Source organism: Artemia sp. Qi Xiang Cuo, chromosome 3, assembly GCF_049724085.1.
Source record: "Artemia sp. Qi Xiang Cuo chromosome 3, ASM4972408v1, whole genome shotgun sequence".
In the NCBI taxonomy this organism is placed as follows: domain Eukaryota; kingdom Metazoa; phylum Arthropoda; class Branchiopoda; order Anostraca; family Artemiidae; genus Artemia; species Artemia sp. Qi Xiang Cuo.
In genome coordinates this window covers 72,282,186-72,307,985 of record NC_142796.1, presented here as the reverse complement: position 1 = coordinate 72,307,985, position 25,800 = coordinate 72,282,186, and the positions used below count along the sequence as shown (strand labels likewise).

Here is a 25,800-nt window from a genome sequence, read left to right as displayed (position 1 = left end):
ATGCACATTTTTTTCACTAAATTCGAATTTTTTTTCAGTGAAGAACAAATTGTATTCTGGCTTTTAGAAAGCATAGGGTTTAGAACCCTACTCAGATTAATTTCTGCTCGTTCTGAATTTGACTTATTTTAATTTCTGTTTGTTTTGGGTTTCATTTATTTATTGATATTGACTTGTGGTAGTTGTATGCTTGGTAGATTATTTGATTCTATTTTTGTTCATTTTTTGTTTAATGGAGTTCTTTACTTTTTTTTGAAAACTTATTTTGTGCAAAAAGGTTTTTTGATTAATCAAACATAAAGCTAAAAATTCTGTTGTGAATGACCTGATGAAATCTAACATGAAGTCATAATAAAACAAATAATTAAGTCAAGCCAAAAACGAAAAGAAATCACCAGAGATAATAGTATAACTGCTATTACCAACTTATTGCAGCACCGAGCCATCTGAGACCAACACAGTTGCGCACACTCCTCCTCCATCCCAATCTATTAACCCGCTGTTCCGAGGGTATTTTTTGCATATGAATAGAAAATCGGAAAAATTTTTGTCTTGTATAGACCTGGAGCCATCCTGAACCCTATATAAAAGACGCCGTTTAATATTCACGTACAATTCACCCTATAAGTAAACTAATCATTTTATGTTTTATTCTGTTAGAAGTTATTTCTTTTTTAAATAAATGCATCCCAAGGTCAAAAAAGTGATCTGTTTTATTTTCTTTTAAAAAAAAATCTGATATCAAGAATCAATACAACCAGGTTTGCTACTTTAGTTTATGCCTCAGTACAATTTGCTTCGGCCCAATCTGCATGCCCTGATACCTTCATGCTGATCAACAAAAAAATGTCTATTTTTTGCATAAGGAATCAGTACAATCAAGTCCTTCTTCCAAAAATTTGATGTCTTGGTTAGATTTTCTTTGGTCCAATCTACTTACCCTGAAAAATAAGTGACAATCGGAAGAAGAACAAGAATTAACCAATTTTGGAGTGTCACAAATCGATAGAGCCTAATTTTTTGGTACTTTTTTCGATCTAGGTTTGTTTTATCCCGCGTATATCCTCAGCAAGCTGATAGCCGATCGGACAAAAACAAATATGGGCTTATTCATGGCCTCATGACCAAATATAACAAGTTGCTTCGTATAGTTTGTGCGTACATTGAGCTGTATAATGTGTATAAAATTATGTTTACAATGTTATCATTGTGTTTTTGTGTTGAAGTCCATTTTTCCCTAACTACATATCCTGAAAGTTAAAGCCAATGAGAGAGAACAAAATTTTCCAGGTAATTGTTCATATAAATTGTATTTGCCTTCTTTAAATAATTAACAAAAAAATTCCGAAAAAAAGTTTTCTAAAGAGAATTAAAGGCCACATTAAACTTGAGATCAGAAGAAATAAACATACAATAAATGAAACCCAAAACGAACAGAAATTAAATAAGCAATTCTAGCAAACAAACATACGACAGGTAGTAATATCAATGGAGAAATATATTTTAAAACGACTAAAGCTCAAGTGGTATGTTCAAATCAACCTTAAAATGAACAGAAATATTTTGCTATTGAAGGTTAAATGAAACCCAAAACGAACAGAAATTAAATAAACAATCATAGCAAACAAATATACAATAGGTACTAACATAAATGAGTAAATAAATATTAAAACGAATGTAATTTAAATTGAATATGCAAATTAAGCTTGAAACGAACAAAAATCTCTATAAAGAAGAGTTTGGGTTTTGCCTACTTCTCTCACTGTAAAATTCTAAAGTCTTCTGCTTTATTGGTGCTTTACTGAAAACTGTATTTCATTTTAAATCAATCGAAGCTTTGTTCCATGTTTTATATTGTTTAACCTGTGAAAAAAAAAATGTTATCAAGTCACGAAAAACAAATTCGTTAAGTGAATGTTCTTTGATTTTAACTTGATTAAAATGACATCTTGGATCTCTGAAGGATAAACGAGAAGATAATCTTGAAAAAACTCTTATGGTTAAAAGAGGTGAACTAAGGAAGAATCTATATTAAAAGTAAAGAATAAAATCCCTACAGATCCAGACAACTATCAACCCTAAGAGCTAATTTAATAATAGAAAGCAAACTTTCCTACAGGTACGACAACTTTGCTCTTTGGGATGGGCTTCAGGCAAGACCTTAAGGGTGGGACCTTCTAGCTGTTTGAGAAAAAAATTGGCCATTTTTCAATGGAGACAAGGTTTTTTTTTACTTATATCCTAAGCATTGAGGTCCTCTTCCCCCAAAGAGCACAACTCTCAAGGCAATGCCGTACACTGGATTTTTTTTTGGTTGGGGGGGGAGGGGGGTGGTACTCAAAGATTTTGTTTTTTGGGGGGTACACAAAAAAACTAAAAAAAAACTCATTAAGATTTGTCTATCCAAAGTGTTTCCTTCCTTGTTTACTGCAACCTCGTTTAGAGAACAAACAGAAGAGGTGTGCTTTCTCTGCGCTCACAATAGCTCTGTATTCCAAACCTGAACCTCGCTGACCCTTTGGTTAAGTGCTGAATGGGAACAGTGTCCTCTATCATCCATCTATCATTAACATGCATTCTTCTGAAAAGCTCAAACGTATATTTCATCCTTCCAAACATGAATCCCCTTCCTACTCGACATCAATTCTTGTGTAGATAAATACACTTCTAAAAGACATATTTTTTTACCACATGATAAACACAATAAATAAATCAACTATTGAAAAGCACCAGGAAAACTAGTGGGGTTTTGTCCTTGCCATAAGGCAGGGCAGACACCAACATTCTTCCAGGTGCCGTAAGTTGGTCTTTATTGCACCAGTTTTGAATTTTCTGTATATATCACTATCATCTCCACAGACTCCCAGCTGAGACGAGTCTGCACTGTGCCTAGAGGGACTCTGCCTTGCGTTCACCATCTTAATTGCCACACAAGCCATAATTTGCCTCTCCTTCATACAAATTCAGTTCACTGGCATTGTATATTGTATGTAGTTGCACGACATCATAGGTCAATGCGCTTCTGGGAATAAATTACTTTTTTGCACTAAAAGATGGCCTATCTCCCGCAAAATTGACATGGGCCATGAGCGGGATAACTCGAGACATTTTTAAATCCTTGTTGGTGGAAACTAATAGACCGCTCGCGACTTCTAACAAGACTATACGGTTTTACCTTCGGACTGCACAAATATAATTTTTATTTTTTTGCCTTTTCTGACTGCCATTGTTAGTATGTTTTTTACTCCGGAAAACTATATTGTGGTGAAAAATTGAAGCAGTAAAAATGCCCTGTTTCACATCAGTCAGAGTTTCTTTTTTAATATTTATTTTTGGACATTTTCATCCTTGCTAATATCTCTGCATATTACTTAGCCATGACATAAGAATGACTTGTCTGACCGACAATAAAGCATTTTTTCTTGCTCCAGAGAAAATGGTTTTCATATATTAACTCCTCAGTTTTCCCCGGTTTAATATTTTGAAATTAGCGACCGCGCCAAATCCAAAGGTGGCACACTTTTTAGATTTCTCTCATCTTCGCGCCCAATAAGCATGAATCTTTGTAATGCCAATCTTAGAATATTTTTCTAATTTTGAATTTTTTAAAGTTGACTGTAATTCAAGTCTTCATTGCTCTATTTACATCTTGAAGTCCTAGAAAATGTACAGGCCTTTGTTAGAAAAGTTTTGAGCAATGAACGCGGGGTGAGAGAAACTGGTTCTGAAAAAAAATCTCGCAAGAGCTAAAAGGCGTCACGAGGGGAAACGTACTATGGAGGGAATCAACGAATATGTTTTGATATATTCGGTTTTCGTTCTTCACACAAGTGTTCGATTAGTGTAAAATGGGAAATTCTGAAGGCTGGAAAATTGGTCTGAAAAATATGCTCTTTCAGTTTTTTTTTTTAACTGCTCTTGATTTCTATCCCTTAATTTCCGACATTAAGAGCAATTACCATTTATAGGTCTGATGATTCGTCCTTGGAAGAGCTTGGTGTCAAGTCTGGACAAATTGTTGCCGCCATTGTTGCCTTAAGAGGCCAAGAGGCTTACATTGCCAGTGAGCTTTTTAGTCAAGAAAATATCACTTCTGTTAATGCACTTTCTCAGGCAATTTCACATGAAGCAAACAAAAAGTAAGTTGTGCTTAATCAATTCAAACCTTCGACAAATTAATGCTCAATAAGCTGGGTTCCTTGATAGCTCAAATTCTGTCAAAGCCGCTTTAAACTTACTAACCTCAGCACTGAGAACTTCTCAAAATAACCTCAGCACTGAGAGCATCTCAAAAACGAAACATCGTGAAATTTAAAAACAGTTTTACTATCTAGAAGCATAATAAAGTAAATTCTGAAATTTTAAGGCTAAACCAGCAACTTCTGCACGTTGACAGTTAACAGGCCTGTTGCCTGTTGATATCACTGGCGGATCCAGAGGGCCAGGGGGTATTCTCCGAATTTTTTGCTGGAGTCCTCATTCCTTGTTTTCTTCTGTTTTTCGCATTTTTTTAAAAGTAAATTTGTCAATTTGGTCAATTTTTGGCACCTTCGTCACTTTGCCCCTCCCCCAAGATTTTTCTTATTAGCGCTCATGTCACATTGCCCCCTCCCCAAGATTTTGCTCTAGATCCGCCCCTGGTTGATATCACTTTTAAAACTGAAGAGGAATGTTAGCAAGTTGCTATCAGCCAGATTTCAAAGTATTCTATAACTTAAAAAAAACCCATCTTTTTCTATTTAAACGGCCCTCGTGTTTCAGGAGTTGTCCTTAAAGAATTAGAACAAAAATTCAAACCCTAGCGCAAAGAGCTAGGTATTGAAGAGGAGGAACCCCCCTCAAATACGGAGTACTTTCTGCTCGTTGAAGTATTAGTGTTGTTCCTGAATTGTTTTTGATTTCGTTTCTGATCATGTTTTAAGTAATGCCTAGAAATCCAGCTTCCTTCCGTGGAAAATTCCCTCCTCACACGGGAAATGTGAGGAAATCCTCAAAGTAAAGTCCCTCCCATGGAAAATACTGAGCACCACAAAATTCCTCCCGGACAGTTCCATCCTCGCTGAAAATCCCCCAGAAAAATTTCTTGCTTACCCATTAGCAGGTACTATACATAAGTAACGGGTAAAGTTCGGAACTTACAGCCCTTTCCCCTGAAAAATTTTCCTTAGCATACTTTTATTTGAAAGACTTTAATTTCTGATCGTTTTTCAAATTATGTCGGATATCCCCCTCTACAGAAATTTTTTCCCGGAAATCCTCCCACCCCCAGTGGATAGTTGTTCCCGCAGAAAGATACCCCATGGATAATTTTTCCTGCATAAAATTTACCTACATGAAAAACCCCTCCAGAAAATTCCGAACCCGCTGAAAATTTCCCCATGAACATTTCAATATGTTAAATTTAGTCGGCAAAGATAAAGTAAGACCAATAAAAAGAATTACATAAAGTATTTCTAGTAAATTCCCCCAGTGTATACTTTTCCCTGGATATCTCCCCCCCCCCCCGAAACTTTCCTCCACGCGGAAAATTTTCACTATAGTAAATCCCCAAGCAGAAAATTCAATCCTCTCCTGAAAAAATGTCTGTATATTTCCCAATAACAAATACTATACGTAAACAATGGGTACATTTCGCTTCATAGAACCATTTTCCTAGGGGTTGTGAATGGTTATGGTATCTTCTAAAGCATAGCTATTAGACTATTCAACAATGCTGAGCAAAAAGACTATGTCAAAATTTTTATCAGACGAACTTGCGTAAAAAGTGGTGGGGGAGGAGGGTTAGCTGTTATTCAATATCTTTGGTTGCTGAAACGGGGCACTATAACTTTAAACTTCTGATCAGTTGAGCCCTATTTCGATCCTCTAGGATCCCTGGCTCAATACGATTACCCCTGAGCCCAAAAAAGTAAATAAATTGTAGAACTTTTCTTCTGGCAAAATATAAAATTCCACATTTTTGTATATAGGAGCATAGAGCCTCTACAGTAGAATTTTCTAAGATGCTGAATCTGGTGGTGGGATTCTCATTATTATTGCTTGACATTTTGGGGGTATTTCTCCCCTTTTTAAAGAACTGGACAAATTTTCTCTGGCTCATAACTTTTGATGATTAACATTAAACTTGATAAATTTTCTATATATGAAATCAACATAATGAATCTAATGAGTTTAATATATTTTACATCAGCATAAAAATTCAATCCTTTTGATCATCTATTATTATCAAAATTCTGTTATTTTAGTTTCGGTAACTATTGAGCCGCGTCACTCCTTACTGACATCAAAGCTAATTTTTGTGCTTAAATTTGTGCTTTTTAAGTTCGATTTTTGGGGTGTTAGTCAATTTCAGAATCTTGCAAAGTTTTACTATGTTATTCTTCACATTTTTTTTGAATATTTTAGCGTAAGATCATTTCCAATTGCAATTGTTCCAGGTTTAACGATTTTTTTCCTGCAGAATGACTAGCCTAGTAGTTTATTGATGGCTAATAGATGGATGAGGGTGAAACATTTAAAGTTAGATTATATTAACAGTAAATGTACTGGGTGATTTTATTTATGGTTTTGGGGTGGAGAGTTTGGGGCGTAAGTTTCTCGTAAATGAGAAACTTACGAGAGTTCAATCTTCGGCAATTAAGCATAGGAAGAGCTAGGAAGATCTTGGCAGGTTAATTAGGCTTGTAGATTTTAAACAGACAGGCCTACAGGGGACAGACTTCTTTTTTCTTTACCCTCCTCTGCATTTTAAAGTGCCTGAAAGTACGGTATGCAACGGCTTTGGGTTCAAAAATTCGTTAAATGCTAGATGGCGTTGGTGATTTTTGTTTTCAATTCTAGCGCCGATTACCACTCTTATAAGTCTCCCCATATACTTTGATAGATCGGAAGACTTTCAGCAATTCACAAAAAAGTAACAGTATAGATATTTAATATTTTTATTGTCTCTATTGTTCTGAAGCGTGTTGATTCTTTCTTAAGAGGCATCACAACTTGTTTTTCTTCAGTTTTACCAGTGAGGTCATATTTTGTCTAGATTTCATATAATGTTTAAGCTTTATTAACGAGATATTTATAAACAGCTATGGCTAGGCCACGTTTTAGGCATAAAGAAGGACATATTTCCAAAGATCGTGCTTCTTGACCATCCCATAAGAAGGCTAAAAAAAGCAGGTCACCTCTAAATTGGGGCAGGAAGAGATGATAGGGAAGAATTTAAAAGAAACAGAAACTTCCCGTTTGGAGCTAAAGAATAAAGCTTTGAATAAACTGGGGGGAGAAAGAGGATTGCACGCAGTTGTGTGGGTCTCAAGTGACTTGGTGCTACAGTGAGTTGTTAGTAGTGTTTGGTGTGCTAATAACGATTGAACTAGACACCTACCAAGGTAGGTCACGATAAATATATTTTTTAGTAGATTATAAAGAAAGAATAAAGTCTAGCAACAACTACTATTTTTATTATTACCCAAAAAAACGTCTAGGGCCGGCCCTGTAACTTATCTACTCTTCAAGATCAGAAGAAGACCCTTAACTAGAATATTGTTGTAGATTATCCCTTAAATACTCATTCAATTGGTGCCACTCAATTTTTCCAAGCCCCCTCCTAATGGGGTCAGATATAGCCCTAGGCTATAGGGTAAGACTCCCCAGTTTTGATCAAAATTCTTATATAAAAATTTAAATAATCTCAATTTGTACTGAGCTATATTGGTCCTTTATGTAAAAACAGGAAAAAGCCTACGCCTTTTTGTTAATTGGAATAGTAAGATAAGACCTGACTCCAACCTACGATTATGACGTCATTGATCAATCTTTAACATAAAATATGGAGTTTTTTGTAAAACATTGACTCTATTTTAAAAATAATTTGTTTTAATTACAAAACGTGTTTAACCCCATTAATTTCCTTTAAAATGAGCCGTTGAACAACTCTCTACGATGTTCCACTGCCAAGCTATCTGTGGAAGAAAAAAAGATTCCGTTTAGGCAGAATTCTGTAGTAGCTGCCACTTTTCTTGATTTCCAAGCCAATATATTTCCCTTGCTGTTCAAGCCAAGGGACAGAAAGTTTCCTATATAGGGGTTTCGAACAAGGCAGTTCTAATGGTGAACTTTTTGTTGTGATCTGACTTTTTTTTAGGAGCTATGGGTTTTATATTTCTTAACATTGGACTTGATCGTCTCTTACTAGGTTGCTAGCTACCGCTGCAACCCGGATTTCGTTACCACAAACTATTTGATAATATATTTAGATCACAAGTGCAAGGAGGGATGTGGAGGTGGGGTTACACTTCTTCTAGCAAAGGTATGTCCAGGTTTTTGTTCGGGGGTGGGGTTACAATGAAAAACTTTAAAAACGCATAAAACATTTGTTGATATGCATTTTATTTCGTTTTTACGGGTTGTACAAAACTTTGGGCAGGGGGGGGTGTCAAGCCCCATACCCTCTTCCACCTGGATACGGCCTTGCACCCCCAGAATTGGTCTGTGGGAACTTCCTTCAAAAACAAACACGAATGAATAAAAAATTCGTGGTACTTGTATGATATACCCCCGACCGCTCAAGTTGTTCATGCATTAACGCACTGTAAACCGGTTTTTTCGCCATTTTCTTTCAACTTAGCATGAGAAAAGACAAAGAGAAATGACAGAATAGATGGGAAATACATATTTTGAGCTATATATTTGCACATTAGATGGGGTAGGGGTAAAGTATTTGGTCAATGTGAGTAGAAAGGGGGGTGCCAGTCCGAACAGCACACCAAATATGGGCATAGAGTCCCTAGGGAGATGGTTTTCTCACTGAGAATGAAAAAACAGAATTTTTCTCACTTGAAAAAACAGGAATTTTCTCACTTTTATGGATGTTTCTTGGACGGTTATGAGTGTTGGTCAATTTATTTGATGTTTTTCATGGATGTCAACATCAATTTATGTCTGTTTTATGGTTTTTGTAAGTGAGAATGGAAAAACAGTATTTTTCTCACTTTGATGGATGTTTTCTGGATTATTGAGTATAACGGGGACCGGAGTCAATGACCTCTTCTTTCAAGATCAATTGATTGTTGTTGTTGTTGTTGTAAGTGCATGCTCGAGGCGAATGTTATGATCCAGAAATAGGAAACAGTATTTGTTGTTGTTGTTGTTTTGGCCAAGTGCATGCTAGAGGCGAATGTTCAGAGTTTTCAGGAATTAGGAAACAGTTAGATCACGTGTTTCCTTTTCAGCCAATCAGCGAGTCGGTTTACATATGGTTTTCCCCGTTACATAAAAATTCATCCTTGAGATTTCGTATATAATGGACTTGCATTGTGATCACATTATCATAAAGTTTTGTGACACAGCTGAAAGAAAAAGAATAAATATTATTGATGAGCTTGAAGCCTTGGCAGCCACGATAAGCACTGTAAGTACATGTTCAATTTTATTTTCAAAATAAAATTATTTTCCTTGGTCACCCTCCAGTATATCTAAGTCCCCCCCACAATACAAAACACCACCATGCTATCTTTATACTCGATAGAAAACATAAAATGTGTTCTTTTTACCCTCAAAACCTAACCCCTCCTCCACTGTTTTTACAACGATAATAATCGCAATGGAAATAATCCTCTTTTCGTGAAATTTATACAATTTTAAGCATTCTATATCCTAGCTAAAAGCGACCACTGACTTCCGTCAATTCTTACAGCATTATGCCCAGGGTTGCCACCGGTGACACTTTAGTGTCACTTTTGACACTTTTTTTTTTTAATGGCACTTATCGGGACACCTGACACTATTAGGACACTTTTTAGCAAAAGTGGCACATTTTTTGGTAAGTAGCACTATTTTACAAAAAAAAGAATTTTTTCATACTAAAAACTGGAAGGTCAACTGTCAATGCAGATATGCATCGATATCCCTTTTATGTCAGTTAAGATTCTTATCTTAACTCCAGGCGCGGCACTTAGTAGATGCAAGAACAGGGTTGCCAGCCTGGCCTGGAAGAATTTACTAAATCTGAGAGGAAAAGCTTACTAAATCGAATCTGTTTTTACTAAATGCTCAAAAAAAATTTGTGCGGCTACTGCGGCACGCGCACGATCAAGCATCGATTTTTACTATAGGAGGATAATCAATAGGATTTCCACAATCTCTTTTCCTTTTTTCTTCTTTTTTTGTCTTTTCCTCTTTTCTTTCGTGCTCATAGTAGGATTGAAAATTCTGGAAACCTGTAAGTTCGAAAACCCTTTTTTTTTATTTGGATGTACTACTGGATAGGCTTCATATTCCAGATGCAGTGTATCCAAAACGTCAAACAAAAGTCTGGAATCTTAGATTCTGGAAATCCTGCTGGTGAAGTCCAGCTTTAAATTTATCAATGGTCTTCAGGTCATAAAATTCAGATATATTGAAAAATTAAAAAACAATCAACGAAGAAAAACAGCTACAACTCATATTCACAAAGCAAGTCAGGCGATGAAGTGCTTAGAATCTGAGGTGTGTTTGAAACTGACAGCTTTTGAAATACGTCCCTAAGTTTCCGTTTTTAGGTTTTAAATCTAAACCCTTCAAATTTGCATTTTTAAGAGGAAATTTGCCACTTTTAAAACACTAATTGGGCTAGTCTTTAAATAAGGGATCAATATTCTTCAGGTCAGGCAAATCATACAAATTGAAAAGTAAGAAGAAAAATATGTATTCACATTTAAAAAAAAGTTGCACTTAAAAGGCTTTAATCATCCTCGGCCTCATCTGAATTTAAAGTACCCGTTAGTGTTGAATTCTGACTGAAGGGGTCTACTTGTTTCCATTTCTTGATAGCCTGAGTCAAATTGCTGGGGATCACCCAGTAATGTACTCCACTTGAAGACCTGAGAATAAGTTGCTTCGTTTTCATAAGGGACGAAACACTTGAGACATTTAGCCTATTCTGGTTTTTAGTTTTGATGACTGACAAAATCAAGAACTGTCTCTCTGCTCCAACACTTGAATGGGGCAAGCTGCACAGAGTCAGAAAGAATTTGGGCAAGTATGGAAAAAGTTCGTTTCCAGCAGCGTCTTTAAATAGGGACAAGGCTAACCAACACGCGTGACAGCTGTTATGAGAGTCTGGAAAAATTTTCTGAAAACAAATTGAGCTGAGATGCTAGGCCTGTTTTTAAATAGTTAGCCTTTCAAAGCGAGTATCAAGAAGAAGTCAAGAGAAAAGTAAAGATTTTCAAGTTTTAAGGTTGACGCGAAATCACAAAAATGAGAGTAATAATAACCATAATATCTAACATAATTGGAATCAGATTTTTTAATGAATGGACCCTTTTTTTTGTTCCTGAATTCAAGGAAAATAACGAAAGTTTTGTTAACTACAAATCATGACTTTTAACTAGATTTCGGGAAATTGAATAGATCCTCTAAATTTACCAGATTTTTTTTTACTAGATCTAGTAAAATCCTACTGACGGTGGCAACCCTGTCCAAGAATCTTTCTGTGTGGTGAAAAACGTAAACGTGTTTGTATCTATCTGTGTGTGAGAAACTTTTATATTCTTATTCTTATCACTGAGAAGCGAAGATCACCCAGTGATTTTCGGTACGAAATACTTAGCTATAGAGAGGACAGAGACAGACAATTAATTAAAATGTGGTGGAGAAGCCTTCAATTTTTTTCAGTTGTTTAGTTCAACTATTTTATTTTGTTGCAATCATTTGTATGCTCATAGACGATAAGTCAGTCAAGCGGTTTGACATTTTGAATTAAATTTTTATATTTTATTAGTTGAGGGTTGACTTCAATTCAAAGAAGAAAAGAGCAAGAAAAGCTAAGAGTGTATTTTTGCGCCACTATGTTAATAGCTTTTACTATGTTAACCTGTCACTGGACCAGTGAGTGCTTAGCTTTACGCGTCTTTTCATTGATTTATGTGAATGGAGCTCTTGAATCCCAGTGATTCAAAATCTTACTGGTGACATCACACAAAGACTCAGCAACGCAAAAACATCCACTAAGCTCACTGTTGTCCCACAAGAATGTCTAGTGACCTCTTCAGTGACTGGGCCAATGACGCAATATGACCAGTGACTGGGCCGGTGATGCGCTCTAACATTTCTGTTCATATTTTTCATATTTTTTCTTTGAACTCTTGGCAATGGACAAATTAAAAGTCATACATAACCATCATATTAAAAACAAAATTGATACCAAACTTCCATTATCTTAGATCCTATGCAATCATTAGCAAAATCACAATCTAATTTCACTTTTTTTTCTTTCTTAAATTTATGTTACATCATTACATAAATTGAATTTGGACACACTTCCTCATTTTAGTTGTTTCATTCCCACTAATTTCTGATTGTAAATGTGCTTTCACGCTGATACTCTAAATGCTCGTGTTTTATCATAAAGGTGCTTTCATATTGATACTTAAAATTCTAGTTAACGGTTCCTATGCCCTTGTCCCTGAAGACATCTTATAGAAAAATTTACTGGGAGTGGCGAGAGTTCTCGTGAAACTTATTCTATTCAGGTTGTGATAAACAGATTAGATCATATAGCTGTCTCATTGTTTTTCTTCTAGTTGTTGCCAACTAAATTATTTGAAAAACTTAGTGTCTGAACCACTATTAGTTGTGTTTATCATAGGGTCATCAATAGCTACGATCTATGTTCGTGGCATTCTCTTCAGCATTTTCGAAAAAAGAAAAGTTTCAAGCACCTGAATGCACTGTAATAATCCAGATAATCCATTTTATGGAAAAACTGGTAGAAAAACTATCAATGTAGACGAGTATTGCTGTCCCTTTTTTCTGTTTATCAAAAGAAAAAAAACTGAAGGTTTTTCCTCTTTTCTTTTTCCGTTCCTTTTTCACACTATGAACAAAGACTTCTCAGAAAATAAAGAAGAAAGTACTCTGTGGAACGAGTTCCTATTTTATACACTAAGCACCATTTTCATTTTAGCAGGTTTTACGAGGGGGGCTGAAAGGTTGACAAGAGTGGAAGTGCTGCTCAAAGCCGGAAATCAGGACCGACTAAGTAAAATCAAAATGTATTGTTTATAGTTGATAGATGGCATTAGATCGTAAATTTCATGGATGTGGAAAACCACGCGGGGGGGGATCCCAAGTGGATTGGCCAATATTTTCAATTTGAAAAGCTTGTCGATATGAGCGCGCGCGACGCGAAGCGTCGCGAGCGGCAAATTTTTGGAAAATGACACTTTTTATACAAATTTGACACTATTTTGCTAACCAAAGTGACACCAAAAAACACGCTGAGTGGCAACCCTGATTATGCCGCTCTGTTTGACATTAGGCTCTCTAGCGCGAGGTTAAAATTAGCTGTCACCCTTTTTAAAGCACTTCCTGTAAAAGGTTTCACACATCCAAAAGGATTGTTCCCCCCGTCAAATTAAAAATAGTTTTGAGCAAAAAGAGATTGCGATAATTAAGCTAGGCAAACGCAACTTGTATTTGGAGAACCGGTGAAACGAGTTATTTTCAAATTAAGGTCTAACAATATTTTTTAGGACATTGCTGAAAGGGAGGGGGTGGGGGGGTTGACATGCCTCAATTCTATCGCCATCATTGTAAAATGAAAACAAACTGTTTCTTCGAATGAAAAGTAAGGGGGGGGGGTTCGTTGTATAGATATGTATACCCTTTGACAAGAAAACTAATGTGTAAATATATGCGTTGCGTCTCTAGGTATGTTTTTAATTTTTTTCAAGCTTTCTTTCCATAAAGTTTCTTTTATATTCCCAGGAGGGGTGCGTGAAAACTATGGTTTTTAACTTTGATATGCAAGGCTAGAAAGAAAAAGTCTTTAGGAGTTGCATGAAGCTTATATTATGCGTAAATTTAATAGCATTTAACCTATGTTTGCAAAATTGAGGCCTATAGGCTGCTGGGTTAACAATCTTTTTTTTTATCTAATTTAAAGCCTATAGACTGGAACATTTATTTTTTTTTCTAAATGATAAAAATAGAAACATTGATTTCTATCCTAAGGCTATAGACTACTGATTGTCATGATTTTTTTTTCACAAGTTGTGTAATAAAAACGTTTGATTTCTGAGTTTAGTATATTTTTACTTTTTGCTTTACTGAAAATGTTGGGGGGAGAGGGTTTCTTAGTGATAAATGCTTTTCTAGACAAAATTATGTGGATGAGGGTACTAATTTTCTTTCTGTAAAAAAAAGGTGGAAATTATTTTCGATACTAACTTTTTTCTCTTCTTTAAGGCAAATTGTGAAGAATGCCCGCCGCCACCCAGTAAGAGAGCAAGGGGTAATAATGCGCCCCCTGCGAAGGCGACAGTTGTCCAATATGGTCGCTGGCCGAAGCCTCCTAAACAAGTGTTACCTGCCCAAGCCGCAGCCCAATCTGCGCTGGATTGTGACATGGCTGGTCCATCCACTAGCAGGAAATTAAAGAGAGAGTGGGCGACTGCTTTCCATGGACCTTTAATACCTGCCCCGTCTACACAAGAGCGTGATGTTATCGTACCGTCCATCCTCCAACACGCACTACCCTGACCATCTGGCACCCAAGTGCAGCCAGGATTTGCAAATGTGAGCATTTTTACCTCTAGTTATAGAAATATATATCTATTTCTTCCAATATCTTTTTAGTCTTTTCTTTTCACTACTTTTCAACACTGTGTAAAAGTGTATCTCAGGGATATTGGAATATTAACCCCTCGCCCCCAACCATTGTTTTAAATTTCTCTGCCCCCCCCTCCCTCAGAGATATCTAAATATAATATAATTTTTTTGCATGTCAAAGAAACCACTCTTTTTTTCTAATCTTTGCTATTTTCTCTGTCCCCCCACTGTTGCTATCTCTTCGATATCTCATAATAATATTTTTAGGTAATTTGTAGTTTACTGCTATCTCTCCACTTTGAAACTCAAAATGCTAATTTTCATAATTGAATATTATAGTTTTAGGGGAAGGACAGAGATTACCCCATTTATCTCTTTGCACATATGAATTCTAATTTGCGTAATATTTTTGACAGCTTTCAACCTTACAACTTGCCAAGAATTTAGGGGCTTAGCATTCAATAAGAGTTAACGGTTCTCATTTAATTGTATTTTCCTGCTGAACAGTCTTGGAACAGAACAGACGCGGCTTACAATAATTAAGCTAATGAGTCCTAGACAACCTGTAGGGAATTAGAGAGAGAGAGAAACGACTTATGGTCTAACAATATTTTTTTTTTGGACATTATGTAAACGACTGGGAGCCGCGGTGGCGGCCGGGAAGCGCTATGGTGCCCGAGAAGCACCGGGAGAAATGCCGCGGGAAGCGCTGCGGGAAGCGCCGCGGGATGCGCTGCGGTGGCCCGCTGGGCCGGATCGGAGGGGGAGCATTAAATAGTGGAAATTGAGGGGAGTTGTTTGAACAAAATTAAATTTTGTTCTTCTATGTAAAGCGGGGTTTTAGATTTTCGTTAAGTTGGATTTTCTTTCAGTTGAATTAACCAAATGCTACTATGTGCATACTGCTACTACTACTACTATGTGCGTTTTAAATAATATCTAAATAATAATCCAAATTTTAACGGTATGGATGATTTGAACACTTTGAAAATAAGCTATTTTTTCATTTATAGATTGGAGTATTGGTACCATATTCATTGTCGTCATCATCATCATCATCATCATCATCATCAGTTGGAGAAGGAGAGGAGCTCTCCAACAACAATTCAACATGGGACGATAACATTTTACCTGACAGTCAAATACCGTTTAATATTGATGAGTATTTAAATGATTTTTTAAATGTAGATAATAGCACAGTTGGGCAGGGGGACTTGAGTCAAAACACATTGCAACTTTTAGACGATTTTACAAATGAAGTAACTGGGAACCCTCCTCCTCCTCTAGCCTCCGATACCCTAACGAATCCAATTCAAGCAACTGAAGTGGAGCATTCGCATACCTCTAATATTGAACAATGTGGGGGAGGGGGTGCTGATAATATACAAGAGGGGGAGGGGGGTAATGTCCAATTTACACCATTTTCCAACTTTCAGCTGTCCAACACAATTTTAAATGCAATAGTTGTCTACACTTTTGGGGATTCGTTTAATTCACTTATGGGGGGAAATTATGTGTTTGATCCTGTAGAAATTGTGCATGACTATGTAGATAAAATTCGTGCACTTCTGGAGAACCAAATTCAATTGTGGGGGAGGGATTCAATTAAGGTTTCTATTGTTTTAAAGGTGTTTTATTTAAATGAGGGGAAAAGCGAAGTTTACCACCACTACATACATTCCGAGATGCGCGTGATTTATCCGAATTTAGAAAATTTTGAGGGTGTTTTCATAGATTGGATAGGTCATATTATAGCGCATCTCGAAAACTTTAACGAAAACGGTAGTGGGTCTGTAGTTTTATTTATTGAAAATTTAAGCGTTATTTGTAAATTTAAGAAAGATTTTATTTTAAGAGGGGGGCATAGGGATGAGGGTATAGCTTTAAAATATAATCCAGATCTAGAAGGTTGTAAAGGTGTCCAGCGGATCTGTTTTGAAACAGATCAAAAATGTTTCAGGTATGCTTTCCTCATAACAGCATTCGAGCCTCTAGCACGTGACAATACCAAGACGAATTTAGACGATTGGGCTGTACATGGGAAGGAAGGGTCCAATTTCCAAATTGTAGATTTCTCATGTTTAGAGGGAAAATACCCAGTGACGCTAAGATCCATTGATATTTTTGAAAGGGCTAATGCCCATTTAAATATCGGCGTTACTGTGGTTCAGTATGAAACTGAATTTGAAGATGGGGTTTGTTTAAAAAAGAATGGGGTGGTCTTCCCTGTAAGGGGACCGTCAATTGAATTGGTCGGACACGGGGTTTGGTTGTTATATACACCCCCAACTAGCACCCGTCCCATTTCAATGTATCAATCACCTCCGAACAACGACATTAGTAGAGTTCGGGGGGGTGGTAAGAATAGGGGGAACGTTACTAATGTCCGACATGCCTGTCATAATTCGGTATTGATATAAAACTACGAGATCATATGAAGCATTGTACATGGCATGGCTACCGGACAGTGAAAACGGTTTCGGGGGATAGAGCCATTTTACGTTTTAAAAATTTTCAGAACAACCTCCTCCAGTGCAACAAAATATCTTTAGATTTTGAAGCTAAGCTGCTGGAGGTGAATGATCCTAGATTTCCAAACCGAATCAAAGAATATCAAGCTATTGCTGTGTCCTAAACCCCTGCACAAAGAGAAAGTTCTAACACCATGCAGTTGTTAGAAATAGTTTAAACGTTGGATGAGGGGGGAGTGCATGATCAAGGCACTGACTAAACTAATTGACACAGCTAATGGTGCTATCTTGCGTTTGATAAATACCCATTACCCATTGGTTTTGTCTGCAGAGGATCGTCTCGCGATTAAAAATCAAAAAATATGTTGGGTATGTAAGGGGGGGTTTGTAGAGGGGGATAAGGGGACTAAAGGGAAAAGAGGGGGGAGGGGGAAAGTCAGAGACCATAATCACTGGTGGCCGGAAATCTCCTCTGGGGGTAGTAATTTTAGAGGGGCTGCGCATCAATCGTGTAACTTAAATGTTAGCCAGCAGTTTTTTATTCCAGTTTTTATCCACAACTCAAATTACGACTTAAAATTTATTTTACCGAAACTGGCACGTATGTACAAGAAGGAAGGGGGAGGAGACAGTCCATGGGTAAATAGTTCATTTACCTATAACATTATTCCCAAATCCGCCGAGAAGTTGTTGCTTCTCGAGCTGAAATGGCAGGTAGTAAATAATGGGCATACGTGTTGGAATAAAATCAGGTTTTTAGATTCCTTTAGTTTTTTTCCCAAGGCATTGAGTCAATTGATTCAAGTGCAGAAAAGCGACAATTTTGATAGCTTTCCCTTGCTTAAACAGAACTTTCCAGACAGTGAAATGTATGAGCTGTTGACCTGCAAAGGTGTATACGCATACGACTATAACTGTTCTGGCGCTCGCTTAAGCGAGGTGAAACTACCTCCAATTGAAGCTTTTTACAATTCACTGACCAGCAGTGAATGCACAGCCGAGGAATATGAGTTTTCCAAGAAGGTGTGGTCTAAGGGGGATTGTAAAAATGGGTGGGATTATTGTAGACTGTACTTGGCCAGTGACGTTTTAACTCTGTTGGATATAGTCTGTAAGAACAGAGATCAAATCTATTCAGAGTTCGGGTTAGATATAGGCTACTATTTTTCCACACCCCATTTGGTGATGGATTTGAATTTGAAAATTATTAGGGAGGAAAAAGGCCTAATCACCGATGTAGATCAGCACCTTTTTGTAGGGCGTTCAATGAGGGGGGGGTATGTTTTACATGGAGACCGCGTCTTGTCAATCGATCCGAGCGGACAAAGCACCGGTGCAAAGTCAAATGCAGTGTTCTTGGACATGAACTCATTGTACCCCTCGGCAATGTCTCACTACGCTTTGCCGTGTGGGAACTATCAATGGCTTGAGAATCCTTATGAGTTCCCCGACATTACCACCGTCGAGGACAATGGGCCACAAGGATGGTTCTTTGAAATTGACGGTCATATTCCGCTGGCGCTTCACGACTCAGTCAAAGATTTAGTTTTTCCCTGTATCAATTGACCCGTGAGCAGGGACTCATTGAGCCCCTGCAATCGATCATTGGTTGAGGATATGGGGATGCACTGGACTCCCTCTAAGCAAAAACTGATTGCTGATTTGGACCCTAAGGAGAATATCGTTGTTCACCATGTGCTTTTGCACTGGATGGTGAACAATGGTTTCAAAATCACCAAAATACATAGGGTCCTGCAGTTCAATCAGCGACCATATTTAAAGACGTTTATCGATTCTTTGGTCGATAAACGCTCTAGGGCAAACTCAAAGGTGGAGAAGGAAATGTACAAACTCATTCTAAATTCAGCGTTTGGCAAAATGTGTGAAAGTGTACGTAACAGATCTCGCTGCGACGTTGTGACTGACCCTCTAGAGTGTGCACGAATTATTGCCGACCCCAATTTTACATCGTTCACGAGCATAGAGGCTGGCATGGTTCTTGTACACAGGCGAAAGCGAAATATGGTACTGAACAAGAATATAGCGGGCGGCAGTTCAGTACTAGAAATTTCCAAAAAGCTTCTTTTGTCGTTTTTTTTATAATGTGTGCAAGGTGCAATGGCCACGGGAGGGGGAGGTTCAAGTTTACTATGGGGATACAGATTCTCTGCTGTTAAAGGTAAATGGGACCGAAGATTTATTGGGTGATCTAGAAGAGGGGGAACACATCAGCTCGCGGATGGATTTCACCAACTGGAATCCATCCCTCTACCCCGAGTTGGTGAAACGTCAAGCCCCCAACCAACTATTAATGTTAAAATCAGAGACGGGGAGTGATTTGATATCCAGGGGGGTGTTCCCGGGTCCTAAAGTTTATTGCGTTAAAACTCATAGTGGGGATGAAAAGCAGGCGTGTAAAGGGGTGCCTACACATTTTGTAAAGAGTAATTTCAACATGAGCGTGTACAGAGACTGTGTAGAAAGTAGCCTAGTGCCGAGAGCACAAGTGATTGCAATTCGCTCTCTACAGTATAGAAATTATACTGTGAGAGTGGAAAGAAATGCAATGTCATGTATATCTGACAAAGTCAATGTGCTCGAGAATGGTGTGAGTGTACTACCTTATGGCCACTCCCGTATTTCAGACCGAGTTGAATGCATAGACTATTGCAATCAACTAGGTCTGGATAAATTAGCCTAACCTGACTAACCAACTAACCCAACCCAATAACCAACAAACCACCCAACCCATTCATAAATTAAATGCTCTAACCCTTTCACAAATTAACTAACCCATCCTCAACTAACCCAACCACTAACCTGTAGCAGCAGCAGTGACGACAACTATTGTACTGTTTTTTCCACCGCGGCCCCGGGGGGTGGGGGGCCCTTCCCGTGGCCGGCCCCAGGGGGGGGCTTCCCGTGGTCGCTCCCGGGGGGGGGGTCCCACCCGTGGCCGGCCGGCCTTCGGCCCCGCGGCTCCGGGGGATGGGGGGGACCGCATTTTTAAATTCATAATGTTCAACTGTGCTAGTTCAATTTTCAAGTGTTTTTTTTTCAAGTGTTGTTGTTGTTGTATAGAAAAGTGTGCTACTCTGTGCTAATGTACATAAAGTGTTGTTGTTGTACAGAAAAGTTTTTAAAGACAATAAGTGTTGTACAGATAGTGTTCTTGCTGTTGATGGACAAAAAGTGTTTTGTTTTTTTTGTTGTACATAAAGTGTCATTTTTATCATTATTGTTCATGTTGAACAAATAGACGTTTTCATGTTGCAAATAAATGCTGCCATGAAATTTTGTTGTTGCTCCGGTTGAACATAAAGTGTTATTCTAATCGTTGTTCATGTTGAACAAATATTTGTTTTCATGTTGTCGAAATAAATGCTGCCATGAAATACTGTTTTTTTGTTGTTGTTAACGTACTAGATAGATAGATCTATGGGAAAATTATTGCTACTACTACATATTCATTGAACACGTATGATTTACAGTTAGTTGTAGTCCAACTGTTGTCAACAGCAGCAGCAGCATGTATCAATTTAAAACACCCTTCAGATCGTTTCTGTGTGGACCGTCAATGTCGGGGAAAACAAAACTCTTAGCTAAAATAATTCAAAATCGCGAAAAAATGTTTCTGGAAGAACCAAAAAAATCTACTATTGCTATTGTATTTGGCAGGAGTCCTATGATCAAATAAAAACTATTGCCACAACCATACCAATACAATTCATACGGGGACTTGATGTTTTCAATAGTATTGAATCGAACTCAAGGCTGATTATTGATGATTTGGCTGAATCTATTGAACAGTTCTCACAGGAAATGTTACAACTGTTCACTGTTCGTTCCCATCATGAACACATTTCCATAACTCTAGTTCTACACAATCTGTTTCATCAAAGCAAATGTATGCGAACCCTTGCTTTGAATTGCACTATTTATATTATCTATTTAGTCGTTCGTAATTCTAGCTCGTTAAGAACTCTAAATAAACAGATATACCCCGGCGCTCCGAAGTGTATGTTGTCAGCGTACATTCAGGTGACTAATAAAACCTACAATTACATTTTACTGGATCTTAATCAGAGTACGCCCGAGGACCTACGTGTAGTCACCGACATTTTTGACAAAGAAAGTACAGTATATCTTCTGGTGAACAGTAGAAAAGTCTATTAGTTGCCATTACGACACCGAAGGAACTACACGAACAAGGGCATTTATTTTCTGTTTTAAGTACTTCAAAACCCTTTCTCAGGAAGACCATACTCAAACATGATGTCGACAAAGATTTCATTAATCTAATATCTGAACTGTGTTTAAATTTAACCGAGGGTAATGTTCAACTGCCAGAAGGTGAGAGACAACAGACGAAGCAACATCGTTCCACTGTACGCGCCTTGGCTTGTAAAAACAAGGGGGAAATTTTTCAAAGAAAACGTCTCCTTCAAGCGGGCGGTAGCTTTTTCACACTTTTACTGCCAATAATTGCAGGACTTGTAAACAGTTTTCTCTAGAGAATGGCGAAACCCTATAAATTGACACTATTTGAACTTGTCCTCTCGCCCGTCGAACATTTTGAAGACAATCTAAGCAAATTCATTAATGATGAGAATATTGCCGATGACAAAAAACTGCTTTTACTTCAAGATGCATTGTGACGTGTGGACAAACATAAACCTTATCGTGAGAGACCCGTCGCTGTCGCCGATGCCTCTAATCAGGAAACATCTCCTCAAGATTCTGCAGCAGCATCAAAGGAGAATGAATTGAATTCGATTGTATCGAAAATCGGAAACCTATTGCCACTCACCTATCGTGAACAGAGTAAAAGAGTATTATCATATCTCATGTTGGAAACTGGTGATCAAGTTCAAGTCGACAGCACAGGGAAACGAATTATAATTCAGGGAAAAAGTTATAATTTAGTTGATTTAATTTGTGATATGGTGACGAATCGTAAAGGACTTTTAGCCTTTGACAATAATCTATACACCTTTCTAAGTGTATCAAACTTCCCCAAAGTCTTATTGGCAATAAGCAAATTCTTAAGAAACTAAGAGAATATAGTCCTCTAACAACACCAGCACCATTTAAAAAAGAAGAAGATTCAATATTGGAAAATACTAGCAACAGCAGCAATGATTTTACAACACCTGTGGCTGCTAGTCGAAAGCGAAAACAAATTGATTCAACTACCAGTATACGAAAGGGGAGTAGACTTTACACTACGTGTTTGCGTTCAAAATGGATGAAGTTCTGAAAGGTGTCTATGAAAATATTGGTGAAGCGGGAAGTTTAAGTTCTATCTAAATGCTTTCTAAAGTTGTCTCCGGCACCACATTGAAAAATGCAAAAGAGTATCTAGAGAATGAACTGAGTTACACACTGCATCGGAATCACAGGCTTCGCGGCAAACAATATCGACAAACTAAAGCCTTTTTCCCTCTGCATATAATCCAAACGGATATTTTAACTTTAGATACAATTCAACGACATCAAACTGCACCTCACAAATATGGTCTGGTGTCAGTCACCGTCTTTAGTGGCTATGCCTTTAACAGTCCACTACTGTAAAAGAAAGGTGTTAAAGCTTATCGGGCCAGTGAAAATGTTCTTTAAAAGGATTTTTATAGAAAAATTCAATCGGATAATGGCAATGAATTTGTTAATCCCCATTTGCAAAAAATTCTATTGATATACAATACAACACTTTATCATAGTCAAAGCCCGATAAAGGCTGGATTGGCTGAAAGATTAATCAGAACGATTCGTCTATTAATTTGAAGATATTGTACTCTGAAAAACACACCTGCCTTTATTCATGATTTAGATCAAACCATGCAGATAAACAACCATCGACCGTATCGATCTCTTTCCAAGTTGTGCCCTCAGGAAGTACATTGGAGTGAAAATACATTTGATGTTTTTCTAAAGTAATGTTCCAATGGTCGAAAAAAAAAAAAATGTGAAGAAGAAATTCAATGTTGGTGATACTATTCGAAAATAATAGAGTCATAAATATTTTTTAAATGGGGGATTATTCATGGAGCACAGAAATTTTGATACTATCCAAAATCCTATACACTAAACCCACGACATATCCACTGTGAGACGGCCAAGATGATGAGATCCTTGATGGTTTGGATGACTATGAACTGCAAAAAATTAGAAACAGTTGTAAAATTTATCGAATTGAAAATATATTAAAGACTCGTACTCGTAGGGGTAAGAAACAGTTCCATGTCCGTTGGCTAGGATACAACTCGGATTTTAATTCTTGTGTCAGTGCTGAAGACATTAACAATGCCCAATGATTTCTATGTGACTTTCATGTCCAATGTTTCTGATCCTATCTAAAATAAACTAGAACTCTAACAAAAAATCTAAGATAAGACTCTAAGCTAAAACTCTAAACTCTTAACTATAACTAAACTAAACTTCAACTTAAACAAAAATTCTAAGCTATGACTCTAAGCTAAAATTCTAAACTCTTAAATAAAACTAAACTAAATTTCAACTCTAAGCTAAGACTCTAAGCTAAAACTCTAAACTCTTAACTAAAACTAAACTAAACTAAACTTCAACTCTAAGCTAAGACTCTAAGCTAAAACTCTAAACTTTTAACTAAAACTAAAGTAAACTAGAACTCTAACTAAAACTCTAAGTTAAGACTCTAAGGTAAAACTCTAAACTTTTAGCTAAACTAAACTTCAACTCTAAGCTAAGTCTCTAAGGTAAAACTTCAAACTCTTAACTATAACTAAACTAAACTAGAACTATAACAAAAACTCTAAGCTAAGAATCTAAGCTAAAACTCTAAACTCTTAACTTTATCTAAACTAAACTAGAACTCACACAAACTCTAAGCTATGACTCTAAGCTCAAACTCTAAACTCTTAACTAAAACTGAACTAAACTAGAATTCTAACTAAAACTTTAAGTTAAAACTTTAAGCTCTTAACTAAAACTAAACTAAACTAGAACTCTGATAAAAAATCTAAGGTATGAATCTAAGCTAAAACTCGAAATTCTTAATTATTACTAAACTAAACTGCAACTCTAACTAGAACTCTAAGCTTAGACTCTATGGTAAAACTCTAAACTCTTAACTAAAACTAAACTAAACTAGAACTCTAACTAAAACTCTAAGCTAAGACTCTAAGCTAAAAACTCTAAACTCTTAATGAAAACTAAACTAAACTAGAACTCTAACAAAAACTCTAAGCTAAGACTCTAAGCTAAAAAAACTCTAAACTCTTAAATAAAACTAAACTAAACTATAACTCTAAGCTAGGTCTCAAAGGTTAAACTCAAAACTCTTAACTATATCTAAACTAAACTAGAACTCTAACAAAAACTCTAAGCTAAGACTCTAAGCTAAAACTCTAAACTCTTAACTTTAACTAAACTAAACTTCAACTCTAACAAAGACTCTAAGCTAAGACTCTAAGCTAAAACTCAAAACTAAAACTAAACTAAACTAGAACTTCAACAAAAACTCTAAGCTAATACTCTAAGATAAAAACTCTAAACTCTTAACTAAAACTAAACTAAACTATAACTTTAACAAAAACTCTAAGCTAAGACTCTAAGATAAAATTCTAAACTCTTAACTATATCTAAACTAAACTAGAACTCTAACAAAAACTCTAAGCTAAGACTCTAAGGTGAAACTCAAAACTCTTAACTATAACTAAACTAAACTAGAACTCTAACTAAAAATATAAGCTAAGACTCTAAGCTAAAACTCTAAAATCTTAACTATTACTAAACTAAACTTCAACTTTAACTAAAACTCTAAGCTATTACTCTAAGACAAAACTATAAACTATTAACTAAAACTAAACTGAACTAGAACTACAAAAAAAACTCTAAGCTAAGACTCTAAGCTAAAAACTCTAAACTCTTAACAAAAACTAAAGTAAACATCAACTCTAAGCTAAAACTCTAAGCTAAAAACTAAACTCTTAACTATTACTAAACTAAACTAGAACTCTAACAAAAACTCTAATCTAAGACTCTAAGCTAAAACTCTAAACTGTTAACTAAAACTAAAGTAAACTTGAACTCTAACTAAAACTCTAAGCTAAGACTCTAAGGTAAAACTCTAAACTTTTAAGTAAAACTAAACTAAACTTCAACTCTAAGCTAAGTCTCTAAGGTAAAACTTCAAACTCTTAACTATAACTAAACTAAACTCGAACTATAACAAAAACTCTAATCTAAGAATCTAAGCTAAAACTCTAAAATCTTAACTTTATCTAAACTAGAACTCTATCAAAAACTCTAAGTTAATACTAAAAGCTAAAAACTCTAAAATCTTAACTATAACTAAACTAAACTTCAACTCTAACTAAAAATCTAAGTTAAGACTCTAATATAAGAACTAAACTCTTAACTATTACTAAACTAAACTAGAACTCTAACAAAAACTCTAAGCTAAGACTCTAAGCAAAGACTTTAAGCTCTTAACTAAAACCAAACTAAACTTCAACTCTAACTAAAACTCTAAGCTAACACTCTAAGGTAAAACTCTAAACTTTTAACTATAACTAAACTAAACTTCAACTCTAACTAAAACTCTAAGCCAAGACTTTGAGCTAAAACTCTTAACTAAAACTAAACAAAACTAGAACTCTAAAAAAGACTCTAAGCTAAGACTGTAAGCTAAAACTCTAAAACTAAACTCTTAACTAAAACTAAAGTAAACTTCAGCTCTAAATAAAACTAAGCTATGACT

General features: G+C 36.4%; 1 protein-coding gene across 1 annotated transcript in view; it reads left to right on the top strand.

Annotated features, from left to right (window-relative positions):
* The window catches only part of LOC148954500 (uncharacterized), a 243,521-nt gene that overhangs the window by 163,407 nt on the left and 54,314 nt on the right, over nucleotides 1-25,800 (top strand). Inside the window, exon 9 of the mRNA XM_089086552.1 lies at nucleotides 3,969-4,139. Coding sequence (XP_088942678.1) covers nucleotides 3,969-4,139 — 171 coding nt within the window. The remainder of the gene's footprint in view (nucleotides 1-3,968; nucleotides 4,140-25,800) is intronic.